Genomic DNA, 27,797 nt, shown 5'->3' with positions numbered 1-27,797 from the left:
TTCATGTGTGATCCCATGTTTGGGGCCTTTCTTGCTCCCCCACAAGCAATTGGAGCATCTCTTTTAGCTCCACTGGCAAGTTTCAGCTCTGGTCTGTGGTTATAAACAAAGCAAAACAAAACAAAAAACCAAACACACAGGCGCACGCGCGCGCACACACACACACACACACACACACACACACACACCACAATAAAACCTATCATGGGCAGGTATTACGACCCTTTCAGCAATGTTGGCAAGCTTGGTACCTGAGGGTGCTCAGCTCTCGCTAAGTGGGCCAGGCAGGCTTAGCCTGATGCCTCTTGCGGTCTTCAGCACACACCCTTTATTCTGGGGAGTGTTAAGTTCTCAGCATAATGACCTCCACTATTTGGTCCAAAGAACATACTCTACTACAAATTCTACTTGATGGTAGTGAGGTGCCCCTGAACTCTTGTATGAATAGCCCTTTTAAGACTAGCAGGATGGCTAGTGGATTGTGGTCACCTCGTTTTAACAGGCACAGTAAACTCTTCAATTTCTATGATGGCTTGGCATTCTATTTGCATAGTCAGAACTGATCATTCTTGGGAGTTATAATTCCATGGTTAGAAATACCTTATAGAAGCAATTCACTACCCTACATCAAATCTCTATGGAATCATCTCTTTTTCCCTCTCCTATTAGTCACTAAAGATATGTAATGTTATCAATAATATTAATGAGAATATTAAAAATGTTATTCATGCTCACAATTTGGAATTTGCATTTTATGGTGACAAAACAAAATAATTGTTTTTGGGTTAGGGCATAACTGATTAATGTAGCTAATAATTTCCTAAATCATTTAATCAATACTTTTAGATGATTTACATGGAATGATTTATTTGGATCACAATTGCTTTTTGTTTAAATTTCCCTTATTTTAATTTCATTTTAGAAAAAAATAACTATGTATTATTGTGAATTAACTTTTAGACTACAATTGGCTTATACAAAGTTCAAATTTTAAATTTAGAAATCTGATATTAAATGGATAAATTTGGACATGTCAAATTCTAACCATGCATTATATGAATGCTGTCAGTGAATGTATTTAAATAAGTTTTACAAATGCATTAATCGTTGACTTAGTCAATATATCATCATCAAGTCCTTTATTTTGTCAATATATTTTCAATTGGGGAAGGAATAGTATATATGAATTATTTATTACCAATTATTTATTACCAATAAGCTAACCAATATACAATATCATTGTAAATGAAGCAAAGATTGAAGTTGCTATCAAGCATTTCATTTTACTGGGATTCACAACAAATACTCATAGAAGCAGCAGTGAATAAATTGAAGAAAGTATTACACTAGGAAAATCTGCTCTAAAGACCTCGTTAAAATATTAAATAGCAAGAGATATCACTTTGAGGACTAAGGTGTGTCTGCCCCAAGCCATGACATTCTCCATCACCTCTTATACACATGAAAGGTTGACAATGACAAAGGAAGACCACAGTGAAGAATATTGAAAGTCCCATGGATGACCAGAAAAACCATCAACTCTGCTTCAGAGGAAAATGTAGCCAGAGGCTCCTTAGGAACAAGAATGTGGAGACTTTGTCTCACCTGCGACGGGCATATTGTAAGCGAGGGCAGTCCTTGGAAAAGAACATCGTGCTTGGTAAAGTAGAGTGTTAGCGAAAGAAAGGAAAACCCTCGGTGAGAGGGATTGTCCCCGTGCCTGCAATGATGGGCTCACATATAACAATTGTGTGGGTGGCCCAGGACCTGGTACGGTTTCAATCTGTCGTACATAGGGTTGCTATGGGCAACTCAATGGCACCCATCAGCATTGTCGTCATCATCAACCACACCAGCAGTATTTACTACAACTTTTCATTTCGGGAGGATATTTCGAATTGCATCTACAAGTATTTTCCTGAAGCAGTGAGGGGTCCCGTGATGGGAGTGGTCAACACTGTAAGAATCATTGCGATAACTCAATACTTAGCGTGCCTTACCATCTCCTTTGACGGATGTTAGCACATTCTCACACTAAGTGGGAATGCCATTTTGTTCCCTGGTACATGGTCAAGTTCCTAAAAGAGTCTGTGTGACTTGACTCAGATCTAGGCTGCAGAGGGAAAATTTTACATGAATACATAAGGAGAAAGGTATTCTGAAGAGAAGCTAATGAAAGATTGAGGTCTGTCTAGAATGACCATCGTTTTGATTTGTAGGATTGAATCATTGAATCATAGTATGGGCATTCTAGAGAGAAGGCAACAGGGAATGGGTGTGTGTGAAAAAGACAGAGAGAAAAGGTTAAGGAGACAGAAAGGGGGTGGAGAAATGGGAGCAGGAGGTGCCAGCAGGAAGAGGAGGACCTAGAAGGAGGGAGGGAGAGAGGAGAGACATCCAGGGGGAGGGTCAATCAGTGGGATTTCTTGAGGAGTGGGAGAGAAAGCAGAATTGTTGCATCTGGATTTTAGAAACCATTTCCAATTCCATAGGTATAGGGTGGGTGTTCTGAAAGGCTTACTTCCTGAGTAGTTTCATTACGTGACGAATCTAAATGCCAGTATTTATTGAAATTGAAAAAGTAATGTCTGGTCAGATTTGACATACATGAAGAATATTAAATTCTTTCCTTATTTTAATCACCCTATTCATTCTGCTGGTGTGTGAAGCAAAGACTGTGAATACCTTACTTCATTTAATTCTTTTACTTTGGAGAATATTTACAAAGGAACTATTTGTTTACATAGCTAGAAAGATTGTGGAAAACTACTCATTTTTAATTACTCTTCTTTTCAGGTTTGAAAGTTTCTAAGCACATTGATTATGGCCAGTTGAAAGTATTATGCCACATCAGGGGACAGTACAGGTAAGTAATGCACGCATTCCTTTTCTGATGTTCAAATGAATGTGATTGTGTTTGTTTTATGGATAAAGTCTAACAGTAAACCAGTGGAAGCTCTCATAGGTCGGTACCCGATTTACCACACAGATTAAAACACTTGAAAGCCAGAAGGTGATGTTCGATCAAATGGGCAGAATAAGTACATCATATTTTTAGGGAAACAATATACTGTGAAACAAATATAATCCATCCCGAGCTGGGGCGTTTCTAGTACTTATAGAGTTGTCTTCGGAGGAACAAACTTTAAGTGGAAGAAACACAAATCTGAGTGAAGTAATGCTCTAGCAGCATGTAGGGGTGCCTGGTTAAAGTAGGTGACTCCTCCAGCTCAAGGGTTCCTGTGCCGCGTAACTTAAGAAATCTATTTCCTCCACAATTCCCTTTTCCACCGTGAATTGATACAACGGTGAAGATGGCTATTTTTTTCCCATATCCATTGTCTACTTACTCACCCTCACCCTCTACTTCATTCCCTCACGCAGCGGACTTCACCTCATCGTTATGGGCAGAGTTTGAGAAAACGCCAGAGGTTTTTAGGCTCTCCTTTTCCTCTTGAAACCAGCTCTTAAAGATCAGCAGTTCAAACTCATCAACCGCCACAAGGGGGAAGAACCGAGCTTTCTATTCCCATAAAGAGTTACAGTCTCAGACACTCAGAGGGGCAGTTCCACCCTGACCGATAGGGGCGCTGTGGGTTGGCACTGCCTTGGCAGTGCGTTTGTTTGGGTTTTGGTTTAAGTTACATTTTATTCACCACTTGAAATTATTCTATACCTTAATGTGGATTTTCCCCATTTCTCGTTTTCCGAGAATGGGAGGAGGCCACACTTTGCGCTTCTTTGAGTTCCCATCAGGAGGGACTTCGTTTTCTCCTCTTCTGTCCCCCCACTCCTAGTGCCATCCTGCAGAGTGTACAGATTCAGGCACGTACACTTAGGAGCCAGATCACCTGCTTTGGATTCTGGATCAGTCTCCATGAGTCAGGTGATTTGGGCAGACTCCTTTATTTATTTGTATGCCAGTTTTCTCATTTCTAAAATTAAGATGGAAATAATAACCTTCCAAAAGGATCTAATGAACCAGCATTACTCACTTCCATACAATCAATGCTGACTCAGAGACCCCCTGTGGGTTTCCGAGACTGTAACTATTTATTTAGTCGGTGGTTTCCAACTGCAGACTTTGTGGATTGAACCCATAACCATTATATTACCAAGATTTCAATAATGAACTAATATACAAGGAAGTACACCCAAAGATCCAGAATTTTTTCCTTCAAAGCTATGTATCTAAAATTTTTTACTTTTCTTTCTTTTTTTTTTTTTTTACAAAACAACTGTATCGCCATCATACTTAATGATACTTGTCAAATCTGAGATTCCACTCTTAGAAACATTTTTCAAACTCATCTATTTCGATGGCTGACAGCACCTCCTTCATTTTTTTCCCCCACCTCTTCTATGTTGTCAAGTCACTGTCCTTTCATGTCCCTCTGTATTTGAGGAAACAAAAAGTAGCATGGATGGGGTCACGTGAGAAAGGTGTGTGGGGCAAGAGAGGCATGCTGCGTTTAAAAAAACAAACAAAGCTGGCGCACTGAGATGCTGCACGAGCAGGGGCATTGTGGTGGCAAACCAGCCTCCTCCCTACCACAAACAAGGCTTTTTGTTTTTTTGGTCCTTATACTGTTAAGCAATCTTTAAGAATCCCTAAATAGAAAGCTTGTTTAACAGTCTGACCTGGTGGAATGAACTCCAAATGCACTACTAGTCAACATTTTCATGTATTTGGGAAGTTGACAGATGTACAGAATGAGGTTTGTCATCACCTTTTATGAAACAAGAAAACCACTCACACACTTGATTTCCCCCCCCCCCCCCAAAGCACTACTTGTCAGCTCTGTTCAACCTCACAACAGTTTCTGTGGCATTTTTCCTGAACAAGAAACAAAATTTCACAGCCGCATGCTGTTCTCAGAAATCGACCTTTACAAAAAATGAGGTTCGAGCGAAACTGCCTTGACAAAAAAAAAACCAAAAAACAACTCACTGTGACCAGAGCGAACCTTCACAGGCGACATCACTGAATGTCCTAACTCAGGCACGTTTCTAGATGCCTACCTAGTGGGAAAGACGCGATGAAAGTGCTATGAAAGTTCCACTCCGCCCAGCACAATCCAGTTTTCTTTGGGCAGCCCTCATATGGATGTTCAATTATGTCTGGCTAATAAGAAGGGCTATGTAAATGTCAGTATTTTAAAAAATTCAAGTAGAATACATATACCCATATTTTAAACAAATTAAAAAAGCATAAATGCCGAGTGATGAACTTTCATTAAAAAATGCCATTTTCTCTTACATTCTGTATTTGTATTTATATTAGCTGCCTCTTTTACAAGCTTCCTATTTTATAAACATTAGGTCAAAAGCTTAATGTGCGTTGTTTCTAACTACTACAACAGTCCTACAGGGTAGGCAGTCTCTTTTTGTTTGTTTATAGAAATAAGATATAATATAGACGTTTTAGACCTCGTGTATTTGAAAACCTCATTTTAGATGCAAATCAGATATTTGCTCTCATCGTAACGGGGATTTCAGCTTTCCCCCTTAGCTCATGACCTTTTCCAGCTGATTTAGGAGAGAGAACATTTGAGGGCATCTCAGTCCCTCTAGGTTCAGATTTAGTTACCTTTGTCAAAGTAGATTAAAAAAATTTTTGGAAAAAATTTGAGATTTATTTGTATGATTAACTAATTGCAATAGCAAATGGGATGACTTGGAGAAAACAACTTTGAAATGATAAAGTTATTGGCTAATGAACTTTGTCCATTGACAAGGGAGATGAGTGAATGGATTCATAACTAGGGACTCGGAGTTACAGTAACATATTTTAAGTATAAAGGATGCTGAATAGAATAACAGTTTAAAATATTATGTAAAAATAGTTATGATTAAATTATCTTCTCATTTACATCAAAGATGTGTGAAATGTAAATATATTGGCATAATATCAGGGAATTTTTGAGCTCGTGTTGCAATGAAAGGATACACATGTAGTGATAAACACACATAGATAAAAATGTACATATATTCGTATATGTATACAAATATGCACATATGTGTCACAGATACACAGATATAATTCATATCAAATTGGACCTGCTTCTTTTTATATACAAGAATAATATTTTTTCTTGTAATTTTTCTGAAAGAAATGTAGATACTGTAATATTTGTGAGATAATTTCATCAGGAAATAATCTATAAAAACTGGATTGGATTAAAATTTTATTGTTTTAATTAAAGTAAAAAATATAAATTGCCGCAGGACAAACATATAAATATTATTTTCAATAGATATTATATTAAGAGCTTATTATGACCGCTGATTTGTGATCAGACCTGAATGATATATAGAAGAAACATCCCATTAGTTTGGATAATTCTAGCTGCTATAGATAAACCTCAAATCACAACAGAATTTGATTTCTCTCGCACACAAGTACTCAAAGGAGTCATTCTGATCAGCAAGTTGTTCTAGTTCAGGAACTGAGCACCTTGCAAACTTTCTCTCTGTTTTATTGCGTGACTCTCAAGACCACAATGTCCCTCTGCTTCAAGGTGGAAGAAGGGAAAGGAGAATTTCCTCTGCGCAGGTTGTGTTAGGGACTAGACTGAGAAATTCAGAAAATTTCCCCTGTACAACCTAGTGTGGTGTAGTGTGTTGTATGCTGGGCTCCTAAGAGCTGGGACAGCAGTTCAAAACTACCTGCTTCTCAGTGGGAGATGGATAAATCTTTCTACTCCCACAAAGATTTGTAGACTCAGAAATCCACAGAGGCAGCTCTACTCTATCCTATCAAGTGGGAATGAGTTCAAATCAGCTTGAAGGCAGTGAGTTTTTGTTTGTTTGGGAACTAGTGGTATCAATCATGTCCTGTAGTCATCACTAAAATTGGTTTAGTATTAGCATCGTTAATACTGTCAGTGTGTTTAAACATGACTTCAAATAGGAGTAGCCTGGGGCAGATACTCCAGTACAGTCTATGTAAAGGAGAACCCCCAAATCCAACCCTTGTTGGTTATGCTTCACTGGGTCCAGAGAAGGATCAAAGGTTGGGTGTTAGCACTAACACACCTCTGTTCCAATCTAAGAAACAGCTCAGGAGGTTTTTCATTAAAGGTCCATTTATTTATTTGTCCCAGAATGTACTTGTTTGTGTGAACCATTTAGTGACTCATTTCGGAGGTACTTTAATCACGAAGTGTACTATAAAGCCACCAGACCCAATCCACTGTCATCCATTTATAGTCACCGAGACCCTATATCAGGTTTCCAGGACGGTCAGATTTGTCAGAGCTGATAGCCTGACTTGATAGATTTGAACTATTGACCTTGGAGATAGCAGCCTTCTGCCTAACCCTCAGTGCCACCAGGGCTCCAAGGTAGAGGTTCTTTAATTGTAGAAATTTTAAGATGATTCAGCTTAAAAACCATTTTTTGGACATTGCCCTTGTCAACAATTTGGTATTTAAAAATTTTTTTTCATTAACGCACAATACTTGCATTTTTTATAATGGATATTGTAGGTGTACAAAATCTGTATGTTACTTGTTTTTATCATTTGATTCTTAGCCTTGGTAGCATATAATTAAGCTGTATATACAGTTAAAAATATTTTCCTTGGAGTCTCTTACTCTCATGTTACTCACAATTAAGTTTTCTCATCTCTTTATTTTAAAGCAAGAGTTCTTGCAGTCTTCTGAATGCTCACAACTTCTTTATGAAGCAATATCCGAAAATATTCCTGCAGAATAAAACCAGGGTGCCTAAACTTGCCAAAATGGAATCAGAAAGGTAAGGATGTCTTTCTGAAAGCATGGTTGTTCATCTACAGTTTGAAAGAAATAAAGGAATTCAAAAAATGAACTTCATTTGCTTAGTCCCCAGCACTCGAGGATGAGGAGCAACGTGGAAAACAGGGATGGGGGATTGCTCCTAGGTGCAGACCCGTGAGTTCTGACTGCTAGCAATCTAATGAAATGCTGTCCCGGCTACTGACATCCTCACAACCGTCACTGTGTCTTAGCTCAGGGTCTCAGTCACGGTGCCCATTGTTCTCATGGAGGGCCTTCCTCTTTCTCCCCAAGCCTGGATTTGACCAGGCATGATGCCCTTCTCCAGATATTGGTCCTTCTGTCACACGGCTAAGCAACATGACCAGGAGTGAGTTATGCCATCTTGGCTTCTAAGGAGCATGCAGATCGCACTTCTTTGAAAGCGTGTTTGTTCTGGAGTCCGCCATGTGCTCGATATTCCTCACCAGAACCTTAATTCCGATGCCCTAGTGCAGGCTTGCTGAGTCATCATTCAGCTTTCACACACCGATGAGGTGATTGTCGATAGCATCGGATGGGCCAGATGCACCGAAGTCCTCAAAGTAACGTCTTTGCTTTTTAATAATTTAAAGAGGCATTGAGCATCAATGGCTCAATGCCATATATTGTTTAATTTTTTCACTCCTGTTTTTATGAGTGTTGATCATGGATCCATGTGAATAAAAATCCTTGACAATTTCAATCTTTTCTCTATTTATCAGGATGTTTTGTATTGGCCCAGTTTCGAGGATTTTTGTTTTCTTTTCCTTGAAGTGTAATCCATACTGAAGACTAGTCACGCATCCTCACCAGTAAGGGGTTTGAGGCTTCTTCTCTGTGAACAAGCAAAGTTGCATCATTGGCATATCTCAGTTTGTTAATGCGTCTGTCTCTATCTGGACGATTGGTTCTTCACATAGTTCAGTTTCTTATAGTAATTGCTCAGCATAAAGATTGAGTACGTATTTTGAAAGGATATAATATTCACACACACCTTTCTTGATTTTAAACCCTTGTTAACCCCTGACTCTGGAGATTGATAGGTAGGGATAATTCATTTTCTTATTAAGTTAAAATATCTGGCCAATGCTATTGAACATACTTATTCAATTCTTTTGCAAATATTTTTGTTAAAATATTACTGACAAATACAGTTTATGAAATGACTTAATTTTTAACACTGTTTCACAAGGAACTTCCTCATGGAAGTACAGGCAGTCTCCACGTTGTTAAAGTCTGACTTCCAGAAAACTTATACTTTCCCTATAAAAACCAAACTCACTGCCATTGAGTGATGTCAACTCGCAGTGACCCTGTAGGACAGGGTAGAGGTGCCCCCCTTGAGTTTCTAAGACTGCAATTCTTTATGGGAGTAGGAAAAAAGCCTTGTCTTCTCCCCTTGAGTGGCTGGGGGTTTCCAACTGCTGACCTTCAAGTTAGCAACCCAGCATGTAACCCCCCCACTCTCCTCCTGCTGCGCCTCCCCCCCATCCAGAGCTCCTCAAGGTGCTATGCAAATTTGCCCTCCCTATGCGGTTGGCACCGCTGGAGGCGTGGTGGGTCTGCATTGGGTTCACATCCCTTTCCTTGGCAGCAAGACTGGACTTTCGACTTTGGTCAGCAGTTACAGTCTCAGAAATGTCCAGGGGTCCCTATGCCTCAGCGCTGCCTCACAGGCAGTGAACTTGGTGTAAAGCTTGAAACACCCCGACTCAAATTCTTCATCACAATCATCTTCATTTGCTGCATGTGCAGCTGTACAATCATTGAGAGATTTGGGGGCTTTTATTTAATTGAAGTAAGGCTAAACTCATATGCACCTGTATCAACTTACCAACCAATTTGACTTAAAGAAACGCTTAAGAATGAATGAATCTACTTAGCAACTTGGGCATTACATGTGGTTCAAGTTTGTGGGTTAGACTGGGCTTTCTATTTCTGTAAACACTCTACAGTCTCAGAAGCCCACAGGGTGGTCTCTGTGAGTCAGCATTGACTTGACAGTGAGTTTAGGATTTTTTTTTTAAGCTCATGTTTTGATATGAAGAAGGAGAAGACCCGGTGGCCTGTGTAGTTATGCATTCGGCTTCAAACCACAATATCAGCGGTTTGGGCCCGCCTGTGACTCTGAGGGAGGAAGATGAGGTTTTCTGCTACCATCATGATTTATAACCTTACAACCCCAAAGGAGTTGCGGTTAGTCAGAATTGACTTGAAGGCCGTGGGTTTGGTGGGCATGCGGAAGGAATAAGTGACAAGATTAGAAGGCCATTATAGGCATTTGAGAGTATTTTTTTTCCCTGGGCTCCTGATTCTAGGTAGACCCGTGTTTATCTGCGTTGTATGTCATTTTAAAGGCAAGGAAGGAGACTATGTTGCAGAAGGTGAGAGTGCACTTTCTGGAGTAGATTGGATTATCATGGGATGTTACTGCTCTCTGAAATATCATGGCTTGGCTGAGGTGCACCTTAGCCCTCAGACTGAGACTTGCTTTCCAAGACTTTAAAGAGGTCTTGTGCAGCAGATTTACTCGAGGTAAGGAAGTGTTTGATCTCTTGACTGCTGCTTTCACGAGCATCGATTGTGGACCCAAGAAAGATGGAATCCTTGATGACTTCGAAGATTGCACAGATAAAGATGACTTCAGGTATTGAGTAAGGAGACAGAAGAAGAAGGATTCCGTGTGAATCATGGTGCTGGAGAAGAATAATGAACACACTGTGGACTTCCAAAGAACTAAACTGTCTGGAAGAAGTACAGCTCGAATGCTCCTTAGGAGCAAGGCTAGCAAGACTGTCTCAAGGACTTAGGAGGGGTGTCCGGTGAGCCCCGTCCTCGGACAAGGACATCATGCTTGGTCAAGTCGAAGGGTGGCGAAAGAGAGGCAGACCCGCGGTGAGACTCAGTGGCTGCAATAGTGGGATCAAGCCCGAGTGGTGTCTTGCTCTTTTGTTCGCGGGGTTGCTGTAAATTAGAACTGTATTTGTATTTCTGACACTAACAAGTAGATTATCAGGTAATTGAGACTCATAACTGTTTTTCCTCATAAGAGTTTTAGTTAAGGAGTTGATAGTGAATATGTTTTTATTTATTTACATCAGCACAGAAAAGATAAAATTCCATACAAATTATGGCTAAATTTTTTAAAGAGACATAAAATTGTTGTTAGGTGTTGTTGCTGTTAGGTGCAATTGAGCTCACCTCCTGGTACTAGAGTCGGTTCACAGTTGCTAGGTCTGAGCACGTTGGTGCAGCCACAGTGTCGATCATTCTTGTGGAATGTCTTCCTTTTCCCCTGACCTTCCACGTTTCCGCACAGGATGTCCTTGGTCAGGGATTGGTCTTTCTTCATAATTTGCCAAAAGTAGGTGAGACAGTCTCACCGTCTTGCCAGAGGCAAATCTGGTGTCCTTCTTCCACGACAAATTTGTTTGTTCTGGCAGTCCACGACACTTTCTGCATTCTTCACCGACACCGTACGTCAAATGCATCAGTCCTCTGGGGCCTCCCTTATTCATCGTCCAGCTTTACATGCAGGTGAGACTGTTGACAAACCATGACAGGGGTCAGCGTCACTTTAGTCTTCCAAGTGACATGTTTGCTTTTCAACACTGTAAAGCGGTCTTTTGCCAAGATATCTATTTTCCCAATGCATTAAGGTGTTTGATTGCTTGGTGGCTCCTGTGTACATTAATTATGGATCCAAGCAAAATGAAATCATTGAGGAGAAGCATTTTCTTTATTTGTCATGCTGTTGTCTGTGGTCCAGGGGTGAAGATTGTGAGCTTCTTTACAGTGAGTTGCAACACATACTGAATGCTGGAGGATGTGATTTTTATGAGCACATACTTCAAGTCCTCCTCCTCTTCAGGAATCAAGAAGGGATCATTTGTGTATTTAGGTTACTCTTAAGTCTTCCCTCGATCCTGATGTAGTGTCCTTCCTCACACAGTACGACTTCTCGGGTTATTTTCTCAGAAAACGGATTAAATAAATATTGTGAAAGGATACAACCTTGACACATACCTTTCTTGGTTTTAAGATATGCAGTGTTCCCTTATTTTGTGAAACAATTGCTTCTTGGTTAATGTACCCTCTCTGTGCGAACTCAGGTGTTCTGGAATTCCCATTCCTCTGTTGCCCATAATTTTGGGGGGGAATAGGTACAATTATGATTTCCTTCTAATCAGTTGACCAGGTATGTGCCTTCCAAATTTCTTGTCAAACAACGTGAATACTTCCAGTGCTTCAACAGCTGATTGAAACATTTAGATGACTGTTCTATCAATTCGTGAATCCTGGAATTTGGCTAATACCATCATTACATCTTGGACATCCTTCTTCACTACCATTGATTCTTGATCCTGTGCTACCCCTCACAATGGCGGAAAGCCAACCCATTTTTTGTAGGGGTACAATGACTCTGTATTCTGTCCATTGTTTTTTGAACGATGCTGTAAAAGTTCATGGAACACGTGAATTAGAATAGCCCCCCCCCAAAAAAACCCCAAAACGTATTGAAGCTTCCTTATATTATCAGAACTTGGAGGATATCTGCATGGGAAATACTGAGCCATTTCCATTATTATAGAAATTCAATCACAGAATTAATTTATCTCAAGCCTCTGTACATTCTAGACCTTATAAATACTGATAGAACTGTGCCCAATTTAATTACCCTTCAATAGTGCAATAAAAAGCTAGCCAGGCTTGACAAGCACAATTAAATCCCAGACGTTAGGACATACACCTAACCTCTGGAAAGATTCTTCAGCTTTAGAGGAGGTGGGTGTCAAGGGTTAGTAATTCAGGGTTGAGGAAAATTAGAGAAATTTCCTTAAGAGGATATACAGTTTTAATATCTGTGAGTTTTGCCTGCTTTTACCATGTCTTTACTTTGTTCCCGGAACCTCAGTTCAGTTCCTGTTCTTATTACGGAATTGTCCCTGACCCTAGTATAAAACGTTGTGTGGTTTTGGCTTCTCAACCAGAGTCACAGTGATTGGTGGTAGACTGGGCGACCCAGAAATTACCAATAGTCACAGGGAGAAGGGTGTCATTGTTTGACTGGTTGGATTCAGCCACTTCTGAAGTTAAACCACCCAAACTCACTGCCAAAGTCAATGCCTATTTATAGTGACCATAAGGGACAGGGTGGAACTGCCTCTGTGAGAGAAAGCCCATCTTTCTCCTGAGGAGCAGCTGGTGGTTTCAAACTGCTGACCTTTTGGATAGCAAACCACTGGGGCTCTTGATATTAGCATTGGGAAATAGATTTCTCTCTTCTCCCCCCCACAATATTTGTCACTTACTGGTTTTCTGTAATTTCTAACCAAAGGAGTCCAGAATGACACAGGATTATAAAGGTGTTTTTAGTTTCTTAATTAGCTTAATGCTATTAGGTCTATGAATAGATATCAAAGAGGTAAAGCTTTCCCTCAATTTAAATACAATTAGTATATATACTATCTTATTAATGGTGGAAAAGTATGCACTTTGGTTTCTATACAATTTCTCCATGTAATTGTGGTGCATACATATCTACCCCAGTGGGGTGAGACCAAAACTCAGGGACTCAAAGGCTCTTGCAGGCAGCATGGAGCCTTGGTGGTGAGGTTGCATTACTTGCTGGCTTGCTGAACACAAAGTCAGTAGTTTGAACCCACCAGCTGCTCTTCAGGAGATGCTGAGATCTCCTGCTCCCGTAAGGATCTACAGGAACCCAAAGGGCTGTTCTACCCAGTCTGAGAGGGTCTTTCAAAGTCAGAATCGACTTGCAAGCAGTGAGTTTGAGTTTTTTGAGTTTTAGTAGAACAGAAATGATGAGGTAGCATCAATCCTGGCACACCAAATGCCTGTACTATTACACTTATTCATTACCAGACATTCATTGTTATCATATTCAATGCTATAAAGTTTCTTTTGATGTAAATATCGTATGACAGCTAACAGGACTTTAAAACGGGCCAGCTGCCAAGCTCCAGGCAGCTGATGAGACTGGCTGCTGGCAAGTCATTGGCTGAATACTGAAGGTGGACAGTCAAATGCAAGGAGAGTGGGAGGAAGCCTTCGTATAGCCCTGATATCTATTTGAAGCCACAGTACAATAATGACACTAATCAGAAGACTGGTTCACACATCGGGAAGCAATTCAGTTTGAGTTAAAGTTTAAAGACAGGGCAAGAATGAGAACAAGGACTCATAAGAATCATTATCTTAAAGTAGATTCAGTCATGGGGAAACTATACCAGGGGATTTTTTGGAATCAGGAAATCAAATACACAGCTGCGTGTGTGCTTTGTTTTTAAAGAATTTTGACCCAGAATTCTTAGGTTTGAGTGTTTGTTTTTTTCAATACCAGCAACATGACTTTAGAGAAGTCACCCTGATTGCCCTAATTTTTCCCTTGCACTGAAAGAGATTGCTAATTATATTCACACTTACTATTATCTTAAACTATAAAGAACAAGGATGTCTTATGTGAATTAAACCATATTAAAGAAATTCTACCTTTTAAAAACCAGTTTAAATAAATTGCAAACCATACATTATATGAGCTACCATTCTATGTATAAGGGGCTTCTCAATGGAATGATTTGCACATACCAATTGGTAGATAAAATTATTTGACCCTATAAAAATGATTTCTGATTTTATTGCATAATAAATGCTAGATCTATTTCCAAAGAAATTTAAAGATCTAATTTGTATTCCTTTTAGAGTAACACAAACTGGGATTGTCATAGCCATCAGTATTTTGAGCAGCCTTAGTTAATTAGGAAGGTGCTGGAATAATCTTAGATTTTGATTTATAGTTTATATATGTTGCTGTTTTTGAGGTGCCATCTTTGCTCTTTAACATTTTAAAAATCATTTTTTGGGGGCTCATACAACTCTTATCACAATCCATACATACATCAATTGTGTAAAGCACATCTGTACATTCATTGGGGGATGGACAACAGAAAAATGGGCGAAGGGAGACGTTGGACAGTGTAAGATATGACAAAATAATAATTTATAAATTATCAAGTGTTCATGAGGAGGGGCAGCGGGGAGGGAGGGGGAAATTGAGCTGATGCCAAAGGCTTAAGTGGAGAGCAAATATTTTGAGAATGATGAGGGCAACAAATGCTCTCTAACACTTTAAAGAGATCTTGTGCAGCAGAATTCCCATAGATATTAAAACAAACCCATGGAGTCAATCATGACTCATAGTGATCCTAGAGGACAGAATAGGAATGCTTCTCAGGATTTCTGAGGCTATAAATGACTCTGGGAGCAGAAAGCCCCATCTTTCTCCCGTGGAGGAACTGGTAAGTTGGAACTGTTGAACTTGTGGTTAGCAACCCAAACGTAATCCACTACACCACCTTATTGCACATAGAGAAGGTATAGCTATTTAAATGCAAGTATTGAACAAAAAGTCTAGTTTACAGGTGAATAGTGGGCCCTTCTACTTTTAAACTATTGTATAATAACTTTAGAGAATTTTTTTCCTCTAAACTGCAAAGTTTATGACTCTTCTTTCTTTTTATTGAACTCTAAGAACTTTAGAAATACTGTAAGGCCGATGGCTTCCTGCAATTGTATCTATTAAGGTGAAAAAAGTGCATTTACAAAAGTACTTTTAGTAAATAGTTTTTATTTAAAAAATATATTAATTTTCTACATTTTTAAAATTCCCAAGAATATAGGAAGTTGTTACCCAGAAAATGTAAGTGACAGTTCAGCCTCCGTTTGTCCTCGAACATTTTTGCAGTTTTACATTTTATACTTTTAAAATTATAAAGAGAAATAATTTCAAAATCGAGGACTCTGGCTAAATATTATTGGCAATCAAATGTCTAGTGACAAATCATCTGTTTTAAAGAAAATGTAATGGCAACAATATAAAATTATGAATTATAAACATGATATCCTATACCTACATTCAACTAGTTGTTTTATTAAGTAATTTAACCAATTTTTTTTTTTTTACCAAATCTGTGGTATCAAGTACTGTGCTGTTGAAAGCTTATGATTTGAGGAGGATGAGAGGCTAGATACAATTATTAAATAAAATCTATAAACATGGTTTATCATTATGAATTCAACTTTCAATTTTTTTGCATTGGATTATTATTTAGTGCAACAACTCATTACAAAAGGGAATTTATTGGCTTTCTTAAGGAACCCTGATGGCATAGTAGTTGTATACAGCCACTAACCGATAGAGCAATGATTTGAACCCACGGGTTTTTCTGTGGGAGAAAGAGGTAGCAGTCTGCTTCTTTGAAGATTACACAGCCTGTGAGAATCGATGGAGTACTTGTGCTATGTCCTGGAGGGAAATTACGAGTCAGATATTTACTACACAGCCATGGGATCAGTTCCCCTTAACTAACCGGAAGTAGGGTGAAGCTGGTATTAAGGATGTCTGAGTACACAATCAAGAACACTTTAGGCCTCTAATTCTCATGATGCTTGTGTTTTTAGGTTGCCCATATTCTCTCCTGGTGTGCCTGGGCTTCCTTAATGTGATAGGGAGAGTAGGTGCCAACCCTTCAATTTCAGCTGTGAAACTAGAGACAAAAGGAAAATTTCCCCACCATCTTCAGGCAGAATATTTCTAGGAAAAATAGATTGAATATTCTCAAACAAGGCCACACATCAAACACTCTACCAATGACCTAGGAAAACTTAAGAACTGGGTTAAGGGCACATGTCACAAAGAAAATAGTCACTGTAGATAATAGATAATGACTGCTCTCCTGGTCTAAGATACATTTTAATAAATATTAGCACTGATGATAAAACTTGCTTTATTTGGTCTAGCAAATTTCACACTCTTCCGTGGTTATGCAATAAAAAAGATCGAGCTACAAGCAATTTGCGCTTGTGATTTTTGTTGTTTGACCAGTTTAGCTCCAGTAAAGCGTAGCCGCCAGAATTTAAAAAAAAATTAGTTTTTTAAAAACTAACTAGGTTAACTTTTACAATATGTCCCTATTTAATTCAGAAACAAGTATCATTTTCAAGCTGGCTGACATTAAGCAAGATGTGATTCAGCAATAAGGGGACCTTTACTTAAAAGTAGGTATAGCTCAAAGTAATGGTACAAAGGAACCATCAGTGTGTTGAATGATTGGTTGTATCCACCACCCAACCCCACTCAAGAAAATTCTTACTTGTTACCAAGCTAATTGAAATGACAGTTGGCTGATTGAAATAAAGAAAAAACTAAAATAACAGATATAGCAGGTGATGAAATAATCTTTTTCTAAAGTCCTGAAAAGAGCAAAGAGTAAAAAAGAACACAGAACTGATGATTTATACCTAATTTACCAATCTGTTAAATTGTACAGTTCATAAAAAAATCAACGTTCTTTCACCTAAGGTGTCATACAATAAAGAAAGAAAACTCACAGCAAAACTGATGAAAGCTAACTGAATGCTTAACAAGCACCAGCTGTAGGAGCAAAGAAGAAAGATGCAGATCTCAAGACTGTCCATCTGTGTTTGGGAGAAAATGGTAAAATTATGCCCATATGTAATGAAGTTACAAGTCAAAATAAAGAAGTGCTCTTCCTGGAAATTCTGATCAGAACTCAAATCCAGCCAACAATTGAAAGTGGATTTGATTCAGGATGCAATGCCGTGAGTTGCAGTGTGTGTTCTGTCACTCTCTATTTGACTTTGGAGAAGTCAACTTATTTGGAATTTAGTTACATAACACCTACATTGAAATGTTTGGGCTACAGATGACATTTAAGGCTTCTTTGGCTCTGTTAATCTAAGACTCTAATTTCCTATTTGAAATTTCAGATACTCTAGGGATATAGATATATATCTTCCTGGATCTATATCTTCTTGGATCTATATCTATATCTATCTTCTTGGATATATATATTTATCTTCTGGGACATATATATATCCCTGGATATATATTATCATATATGTATGATAATATTTTGGGGTTACTATTTTGGGTTCCTTTTAACATCAGACCATTCTAATCCTCACGCTCCACCCCCTGCAGTCATTGTCTCAGAGAAAAGGGCGGGGCAAGGACTACTTGGATAAGGCCAACTGCAGAAAGCATGGGACTGTGGAAAAGAGGAGGCCATAGAGATAAGAGATGTGCCAAGCTTGGGAACTGTGGAGCTTCCCCCACTCCCATCCCTGGTATGAATTTTACACTTAGAGTCTCAGGGGGGGGTGGGGGGTGGCGTAGAAACTGCCAGAGAAATACTGGGGAAGCCACCATGCTTTCAACACTAATAGTTCACTTTAACTCCTCTTTTGAATCACCTGGCTAGACTTTGAAAAGTACATGTGTCAGTACCTCATTTACCTCAGACTATTTAAATAGAAATGACTGGGTTGGGCCGAAGACCTCTTAATTAAAAAAAAAATTCCTAGTTGATGTTTATGTGCAATCAGAATGAGAATTACTGCCGCTGAGTTCAGAACAACGTTCAGCATGAAGTGAGGAGACTAGCACAGCTTCCGGGGAAGGGAGATGAAGCACTAACCATAGTACCTTGCTCCCACTCGGTCTGTGTCTAGCAGGTAGGTGGTTCAGCATTCCTTATGAATGCTGATGAGGCAAAGCTAATGAGACTGAAGGACTATTAAGACTGGGTTGGAGAATAGACTGCTGACGTAGGAATCTGATAACCTAGGGACTGGTAGATAGGAAGAGTGGCTGCCATAGAAACAACTCCAAGCCTGATCCACCTGGAGCAGGTTTGCCAGCACCTTTGCTACAGGGACATGGATGATCAGCTGATGCCTGTACAATGCCCTGTGGCATTCTTTTTAACTCACGAAAAAATATTTCAGAGAGAAACAATAAAAAGTGTAGTTGGGACCTCATGATAGGGACAAGTTCATGGAGTTATCTGAGTGAGAAGTAAGCAGCAGTACTCCCGTAGCCCTGAGTAGAGCATTGACTGACTGCAGAAGACAGCGCAGTGTAAACAAATAAAAATATACACCATCCATTTGCATTGGACTATGGAAGATAGCAGCGTGAATGCTTCTTCATGGGAATTAATTATTTAAAAGGTAATTATTAAGTATTTACCGAGGCAGGCAAAGACAAAGTCGACTTTACTTTCAAAGTGACTTTCGATAAACTCCTGACCATGCTGCTCATCTTACCGTAATACTCATTCTGATTCAGAACACGGGCTGGAGTTTGAGGTTCCACATTTCTAACAAGCCCAATTGTTATTGATCGCTGCCGATCCAGGGGCCATAATTTGAGTAGCAAACTAAGAGACTACTATTTGATGTGGATTTATTTTTTTCCACTCAGAATATAGAAAACAAACAATTCAGTTGTATTTTTTCCTGTGGAACTCCACCTTATATTTTCATCATCTACAAATTCATCTATAGGCCTATTTTAGTTAAACTACAAAAGCTGTGATTTGCCTCATTTCAAATATCCATATACGAGTATTCATTTTATTGAATTTATGGAATCTCTTTGGTATTATTTTACTCAGGCCATTTTAAAGCCCAATCAGTAGCTATTACTTTGAATAATTCAATTTTAATTGGGCACCAGATCATATGAGGACAAATGAGGATGCATTAGTTTAGAAGTTTCCAGGTGTGTAATGACTCAGTTAATGATCATGCTTTGCAAAGTAAGGTTCTTTTAGTTTGTATTCTGTAACCACGTGATGATTTGATTTGGGACGAATGAAGGGATTTGGACGGTGTGCATGCAGTATGATCTCTTACCCACAAGTCTCAGGAACCATTAAAATTGTTCTTCATATTGCAAAACACAGTCTGACCGGAAGAGCTTGGCCGAGTATGTTTCCTTGTGCCTAGAAGTCTGTGTCCCTCTAATGGAGCAAATCATTAAGCAAGCTAAAAGTGTGCAACAATGTATTGTGCAAAGAATTGATTCTTACATTTGAACTCCAGATGCATAAGACCTTAGAACATTCCCAGTGCCTCAGTAGAAGCTCTCAATTTCATTTGTAGTTCTGTCTGCAATAGTAACAGGGGGTTTGTTCTGGGCTAGAAATGATAAGGAAAGTTTCCATGTTATTTTTGCCAAAAATTTAACAAGCAATCATAGTGAACATTCTACATAGATGGATCATAAATTCTTCAAAGTGGTGTACAGAGCATGTTGAAAAATAAAGATGTGATAACTAAAAGCCTAGAGTAAATATACACTGATGGAGTGACTATTGGAAAAGTAAGTATTTAGCATAGGAACAATTTAGACTGCCTTTGATTATAATACCTATAGTATCTTTGAAGTTTTGAGAACTATTGAATGAGATGTCACAAGTGTTCTTAAAAGTCAGAGCTTTGCTGATTCTGTTCCATTTGTTTTTTTCTAAAGGAAAAGTAAAAATTTTATACTGGTTTCAATAAAACATCACAATAATACTATATTCATTAGAATATTACAGACTGAGCACTATGTGCTAAGTGAAAATTAGACATGGTTTTTATACATAGAGTGTGCACTTTTGTGGCACTGGCTGGCTTTGAGTAAGAGGGGAAAAGTAATACAATAGGGGCCACAAAGGGTCCCCTGGGTTCCGCAGGGATGCGTTCGTTTGACAGGTGATGGACTGAAATGTCAGGAGAAGTGTGCCTTAGGAAGGCTTGAGGCAGGTGCTTAAGTTGAAGAATTGAACAGGAAATTGGAAAGAATCAGAGTATCATGGGCAACTTTTTACATTTCTTGATTATCCAAATACTATCAAAATTATTTTACCTGCTACTCTAATAACCCAATTTAGTATTTGTCAGAGAGGACCACTCTTGTGGGTGTCAGGTGAGGAGGAGGAGGCATAAAAGGGAAGGGAGAAATGGAGGACTGTCTTGCTAGTTCTTAGGGCACCCTTGGTGCACACGTAACTAACTTCCTCTGCCCTGCTTTGGTGTTGTCCTTTGTGGCCGAAATAAAATTCTTAGCTATGACCTAAAACTGGAGCCCTGCATGTTGTGGGCCCTATTTTAGTCAACTGAGTTTATTGATGTTGTTGACACACATAGGATTCCCTTGAATTAAGGTGGACTGTTGAAGAAAGTTCTAAGCCCAGCTCTACAAAATGTCACTAATAATTATAACGCCACTGAGGAAAGGTGATTTCACTGAAAGGAAAGCCCTTTTTAGTATGTTTCCATTTTAATGGTGTTAATTAGAGAGTCAAGGAGTAGGCTGTGATGAATTTTGAAGCTTCCCATGCTTTTGCTATTGTCGTTAGCAATGCATGACTTCTTTAATACCATTGATTCTTGATCAAATGCTAACTCCTGGAATGGTTGGATGTCATTGAGTTCTTTTTAAAAAAAATCATTTTATTAGGGGCTCATACAACTCTTATCACAATGCATACATACACCAAATGTGTAAAGCACATTTGTACATTCATTGTCCTCATCATTCTCAAAACATTTGCTCTCCACCTAAGTCCCTGGCATCAGCTACTCACTTTTCTCCTCCCTCCCTGTTCCCCCCTCTCTCACGAACCCTTGATAATTTAGAAATTATTATTTTGTCATATCTTGCCCTGTCTGACGTCTCCCTTCACCCACTTTTCTGTTGTCTATCCCGCAGGGAGGAGGTCATATGTAGATCCTTGTAATTGGTTCCCCCTTTCCAACCTACCCTCCCTTCACCCTTCTAGTATCGCCACTCATACCACTGGTCCTGAATCCGCCCTGGATTCCCTGTGTTTCCAGTTCCTACCTGTACCAGTGTACATCCTCTGGTCTAGCTTTATTTGTAAGGTAGAATTGGGATCATGATAATGGGGCGGGTGGAGGAAGCATTTAGGAACTAGAGGAAAGTTGTATGTTTCATTGTTGCTACATCACACCCTGACTGGCATGTCTCTCCCTGAGACCCATCTGTAAGCAGCTGAGTTCCTTTCTATACAATGATTGCATTCCTTCCATCTTCTTGGAATGCCTTCTCTATCAGCTAACAGTTTGCCCATAGAATGCTTTAATAATTCAATTAAAAGCTTGAGTTATTTCCTTATTTCCTCCAACTTGAGACAAGTTGTGCCTGGTCCTCCATTTGGCTTTCTAGCCCCCTGTCTTTGCGCATTTCATAAGCATACTCTACTTTTTCATCTTGAGCTGCCCTTTGAAATGTTCTGTTTAGCTCTTTCACTCCATCATTTCTTCCATTTGCTTTTAGCTACTCTCCATTCAAGTTTCAGACTCTCTTCTGACGTCTACTTTGGTTCTTCCTTCTTTCCTTCCTTCCTTCCTTTTTTACTTTCCTTCTCTCCTTATTTTCATGATATTTTGGTTTATTCACACCAATGCTCTTGATTCCATTCCACTGTTCTCCTGGTCTTTGGCTATTATGTTCAATGTATTGAATCTATTCTTGATATAGTCGCTAAGGATAGCTGCAATGTAAGTGAGGCCATGTTTTGGCTTTCATTGACTTGTTTTAATTTTTTCATTTTCAGCCAGAACTTATATAAGAAAAAAATCATTGGCCTATTCCATCGCCAACACTTGGTCTTGTATTAGCTGGCATATTGAGTTTTTCCGTCATCTCCTCCCACAGGAAATGTCAAATTTGATACCTACTTATTCCATCTGGTGAGGTTTGCATGCATAGTCAACGTATATATTGTTGGGAAAAGATACTTGCAATTTAAAAGTTGTTGGTCTTGAAAAATTCTGTCATGTGATCTCCAACTTTGTTTCTATCACTAGGACAATATTTTCCAACTATGAACCAAGAGTAGTTATCAACAAGTCTTGATTGTATGTTTGATCGATTTCAGACAGAAAAAGTTAGTGGAATTCTCAAATTCTTCCTCTTTGGCATTAGCAGTAGGTGCATAAATTGGGATGATAGTTGTATTAACTGGTCTTCCCCTTAGATATACAGATATTTCTACCACAAAGTGTTGTGCTTTAAGATCTTGGAATGTTACTTTTGATGATGAATGCAAAGCCATTCCTCTTGAACTTGTAGTCCTGCTGACAGTTAACTATATTACTGTCTGGTTCACATGCCCAAGACCAGTCAAATTCAGCTTGCTAATGCCTAGGATTTCAATTTTTATGAGTTCAATTTCATTGTTGAATGCTTCCAATTTTTCCAGATTCACACTTTATACATTACATATTCCAATAATTAATGGATAGCCGCACCTGCTTCTTTTCACTTTGATTCATGCTTTACTGGCAAACAAAGGTCCTGAAAGCTTTGCTCCATTTAAATCATTAAAGCAAATTCTACTTGCAGGTGGCAGCTCTTCCCTAGGAAAATTTTCTGTGCCTTCCAATCTGACAGGATCGTCTTTGAGGACTGTCAGACAACATTTTACTGTTATCCATAATTTTTTCAGTGACTAATTCCTCAGAGATGAGCCACTTCTGCCATCTTCCTAGTCTGTTTTTAGACTGGAAGCCCCACTAAAACTTGTTCACCCCCACGGGTGACCGTGCTGGTATTCAAAACACTAGTGGCATAGCTTCCAGCATTGTAGCAACATGGAAACAACCACAGTACAAAAAACCGAAGAGATGAGTGATGGTCTCAACAATTCCACATCTCCATCTTCACTGCCGTTTAGTCAATTCTGACACAGTATTAGTAGTATTAGTTATTATTAAGTCCTGTATAGAGATCCACTAGCATGTCAATGAATCAAGGGAAATTGATCTTAAGGAAGATCATTGTTTACTTCAGAAGGTTGGCAGAGATAAACATTCCATTACTTGTTAGGAAATAGAAACTGTAGTCCTGGCTCACAGTATGGGATGGAAAACAAAGAGAAGTCTTGGTTTGGAGTCAAGGTTATTTTTGGAGAGTGGAATTGGAATTAAATAGGGGACTAATTGAAGACCATTGAGGGAAGTGTGTCAAAATTCAGCACACCCAATAATTTAAGGATAGAGAATGAAATCAAGAATCAGCTGCAATTAGATAATGTATATTTGTAATCACCTGGTATGTGACTAACTCAGCAGTGATCTGTAGGTGGTTCAAGTAGGTTGGTGAAAGTGGAAAACTGGAAATGATTCACCTGATTGTTGAGATAGTGAACACAATGCACACCTGTTGGCCCATCTTGAGCGTTCAATAAATGCTGGCTTAAATGAATTGTGAATGGCGGGAATTGAAGTTCAGACTAAAAAGGAGCAAGTCAGTCGATTAACATTTTATCCTTGTATTAAAGACCATCTTAAGATAAAGCTCCAACAGACAATAGTAAATCCAATCACTTCCTTGAAAATACTGTATGGACTTACATAAAAGCAGGCAAAGAGTCTGAAAGATTTGGGGTAATGGTAAAAAAAATTGCAATAGCTATAATACAAGAATATATAGCAGACAATTGTTTTGCATTCATTTCGGTCTGGGTTTAAAATTAAACTTCGCAGTTTGGCAGATGTATGTTGCCTTATGAAAATGATTTCAAATGTTGCACCTTTACTTCCTTATAGTTCATTGAACATATTCTTCCCATGTCAGTCATAGCCAATGACGGGATACAGGGCGGCTCCTGATCTTTGAAATGTGATGTACTGAAATAATAACTGGAATGGGAAAGGATTACTTCCTGAAACCTTGTTAGAAACTTTACATCTAAGGGGAAATAAAGCAGTATACCCAATGCAAAGCCACCAACTCTTCTGACAGAGTTGGGAATATTGATGCTAGACTGTAAGGTGGCAGCTAAATGCACCACTTTTAAAGTGTGTCACTCTCCACAGTGCTGGCAATAATTATTTCTCCTATTTCAGGACTTTGATCCATATTTTCCCCATTCTGATTATCTTTCCAATAGACCCACATTTTTCAAATTAGGGTATGTTCCAGTTTTACTGTGTTGGTTGGTCATGGCTGAACTATTTTAAATGGGTTCAAAGCACTGATTTCTTCATTTGAAAAATGGGGATGATGATATTTAATTTACAATGATTCTGGAGAATGATTAAGTGAGGAAATATATGTACAGGAGCCATGAATTATTAATTTTGGTTCTGCTAGCCAAAGTCTTTAACTCCTACTAAACTATCTTTCCCAGCATGGGTCTGGCAAGAAGGTGGGGAAGATACTGTAAGGTAGGATACTGAGTAGATGTAGCGTGCCAAGATTCTTTTCTGAAAAAAGGAAAGCTCAGTAAATTACATAAAAATAGCTAAAATTATAATGATCAATCTTGCCAAATAATTGAAAATATCCTAATCATATTAGGTACATAAATACTACCTACCTTGGAATAATTTGACAGAGGGACATGTGTGTGGGACACTCATGAAGATATATACACACTTAGGGCCATAGGGTAACACAGAATTCGATTATGCAACTGGACCCATAAGAATCAGAGTTTAGTATTGCACATTATAGAAAATGCAAAGACACAGTCAACTGTGACACAGGATAAATCTTATATCACAACCTGATCCTTTAACAAGATTTGGATCTTCTCAACACTCTCTGCTAGTCATGTCTGTTTCTTCTCACTTATTCAAACATAATTCAACATTTTGTTGACTGAAATGTTTAGACGTGTATCTTGCATTATTACTAGTTGTACTATATCTCTGTGTAGATAAGCACCATTTCCCACCATTTCTTCTTTTATGTAATTTTGTTATCTTGTTGTTGTTCTGCACAGCAAAGCATACACCGATTTAATGGTCTCGATATGTACCATTTAGCGACATTGATTACAGTCTTTGAGCTGTGTACTTAATATTATTTTTCGGTGTCGTTCTCCCCCGTTGACACACATTCCCTGCCCCCTAAGATACCTATTTAGTCTTTCAAGTGGCTGTTTTCAAATTGACAACTTTTAGCTGCATCTTAAAAAGCATAATGCCACAGACAGGCAGTTGTTGCTAGTAAAGCTAAACTACTGTTTGGTTTTACGCGATGTCAGGAAATAGGGAATGCTTTCGCAATCCTTGAAGAGTGAGTATGTACACTCGTTATAATAGATGGTATTCTCAGGAGAAGTAGTGTCTGGGGTCTTAAAGGCTTGTCTTCAAACAAGAAGCCATCTAAGTGAAATGTTAACTGTGCCCATATGGAAGAAAGACACGAACATCCGTGATACAAAGATTGCAGATGATAAAATCCAACTCTGAATGAGGGAACAGTACCAGAGCTTGAATTGTGAACACGGGTTGCCGAAGGCCGTGGAGACAGTGGAAGCCCCCAATCCCTCTTTAGGGTCTACACATGGATTAAGCCCCTGGGGAATCCTGGAAGAAGACCCTCTTTCTTGTGATAGCACGAAACTTTCCTTTAGAAATCTTACCCCCTCTCTCCTACAGCCCTTATTTCCTCCCAAAACATTGTTTTGTTCTCAGAACATTTAAAGCAGCGGTTCTCAACCTTCTTAATGACGCAGCCCGTTCATACACTTCCTCATGTTGTGGTGATCACCCCAGCCATAAAATGATTTTAGTTCCTGCTTCATAACTGTGATTTTGCTACTGTTATGAATCAGGTGACCCCTGTGAAAGGGTCATTTAATCCCCAAAGGGGTTGTGACCTACAGGTTGAGAACTGCCGATTTAAAGGAAACACAATATGCGTGTTTCCTTTAGGATGGCAAAATTGCTGTTCTGCTGTGGTGAAAATTGAAGGATGTAACATTTGAGACAGAAGGGTTAGTGAAATTCATCTGCATTTTATCTTCAGAAGTATATAGACATAGTTGGCGTATATGTCAAGAAACAATAGCTTTACATTTCAATATTCTGATTTAATAAGTGTTTCCACGATTTCATAGCAAAGTTTTTTTAGTCCACCCTCCATATATCTACCTCACAACCTTTAATTCAAAATTTTGCAGGTGTACAATTTATTGGCAGCAAGTATAATAATCAGCTATACAACTCTACGATTATAAGGACATTTCTATCACCATTAATCCCTATTCTCGCCCCATCCCCACCCCCACACTCACCCCTGGCATTCACTAACAAACCTTGTTCTCTACACATTTGTCTTACTCCTGTTCCTGGTTGTAGTTTGACTTTTCCTGGTGGGAGTTGGCCACAGTGGTTCAAATATGAATGAGGACAATTCTGAATCCTTTGGCTGGCTGGAGATTTCCATAACCAGTGTAAAAATTTGAAGGATCCCTTGATTGGTTGTAGCTTTGACTAAATAAGAGGGGCTTGGGCCAAGAGTATACTGGGTAGATGAGACCTGACTCCATTTCTGACCCGTGGTATACCATACCTACCTCCTCTCCCTCGTGAAGTCCGTGGACTGTTTCTTCCGAAGAAAAACGTTAATCCAATGGCATTTGAAAATCAGGAATGATTGGAAGAAGGCAGCCACTTGCGTAACACCTGAATTCTCATCATTGCTGAGTTGTACTGGATTTGCTATTATGATTTATTTTGAGGAATAAGTAGGAATTAGGGCTTTGTGAATGGAATGGCTGAGGTTATGTGAAGGTATTTGTGGAAGGAAAATTAATTGTTACTTTAAACATTTTGATGTAAATTATGATAAAATATCTTAATTTTCACCCTTATATATTTCAGATGAATTTTACTATCACATTTACCTATTCTGTGAGTGTTAGATAAATTTAACAGCAGCAACAACAAAAACACCTCTTTTCAGGATCAATGCTGTGGAGAGGCTAAGCAAAGTATAGAAATGTTTTAAGCTACAATAGCTTCCTTTTATAAATAAGGGTCATATTATCCATTTCATATTGTTATTGTTAATGAGATAATATGTATTGATAATATGTGTTTGGCAGTGTAATCATCATGTCTTAAGACTCAAAATATGTTAGATGTTAATGCGATAATTTAGTATTATTATCATTATTCCGTAGAATATTATGGCCTTCTCATGTATATTATTATTGTTGTTTAGCTGTAGAGTTGGTTCTGATTAATGACAACCTTCTGTATAAAAGAAAAAAACCAACATTGCCAGTTACCATTCTCACAACTAATTGTTTTTATGTTTGAGTTATTATTGCATGCATTGTGTCAATCCATCTAATTGTGAGTCTTCCACTCTTTCACTGA

The 27,797-nt window shown here is 38.7% G+C and overlaps 1 protein-coding gene across 1 annotated transcript in view; it reads left to right on the top strand.

Annotated features, from left to right (window-relative positions):
- The first annotated feature begins 1,815 nt into the window (after positions 1–1,815).
- The window catches only part of CNBD1 (cyclic nucleotide binding domain containing 1), a 308,432-nt gene continuing 282,450 nt past the window's right edge, over positions 1,816–27,797 (top strand). Inside the window, exons 1-4 of the mRNA XM_075550829.1 lie at positions 1,816–2,017; positions 2,797–2,866; positions 7,645–7,758; positions 20,949–20,951. Of these exons, the coding sequence (XP_075406944.1) occupies positions 1,816–2,017; positions 2,797–2,866; positions 7,645–7,758; positions 20,949–20,951 (389 nt within the window). The remainder of the gene's footprint in view (positions 2,018–2,796; positions 2,867–7,644; positions 7,759–20,948; positions 20,952–27,797) is intronic.

This window comes from Tenrec ecaudatus, chromosome 5 (genome assembly GCF_050624435.1).
Source record: "Tenrec ecaudatus isolate mTenEca1 chromosome 5, mTenEca1.hap1, whole genome shotgun sequence".
Lineage (NCBI taxonomy): Eukaryota > Metazoa > Chordata > Mammalia > Afrosoricida > Tenrecidae > Tenrec > Tenrec ecaudatus.
The sequence above is the reverse complement of the archived record's forward strand: the minus strand, read 5'-3'. Positions and strand labels throughout refer to the sequence as shown.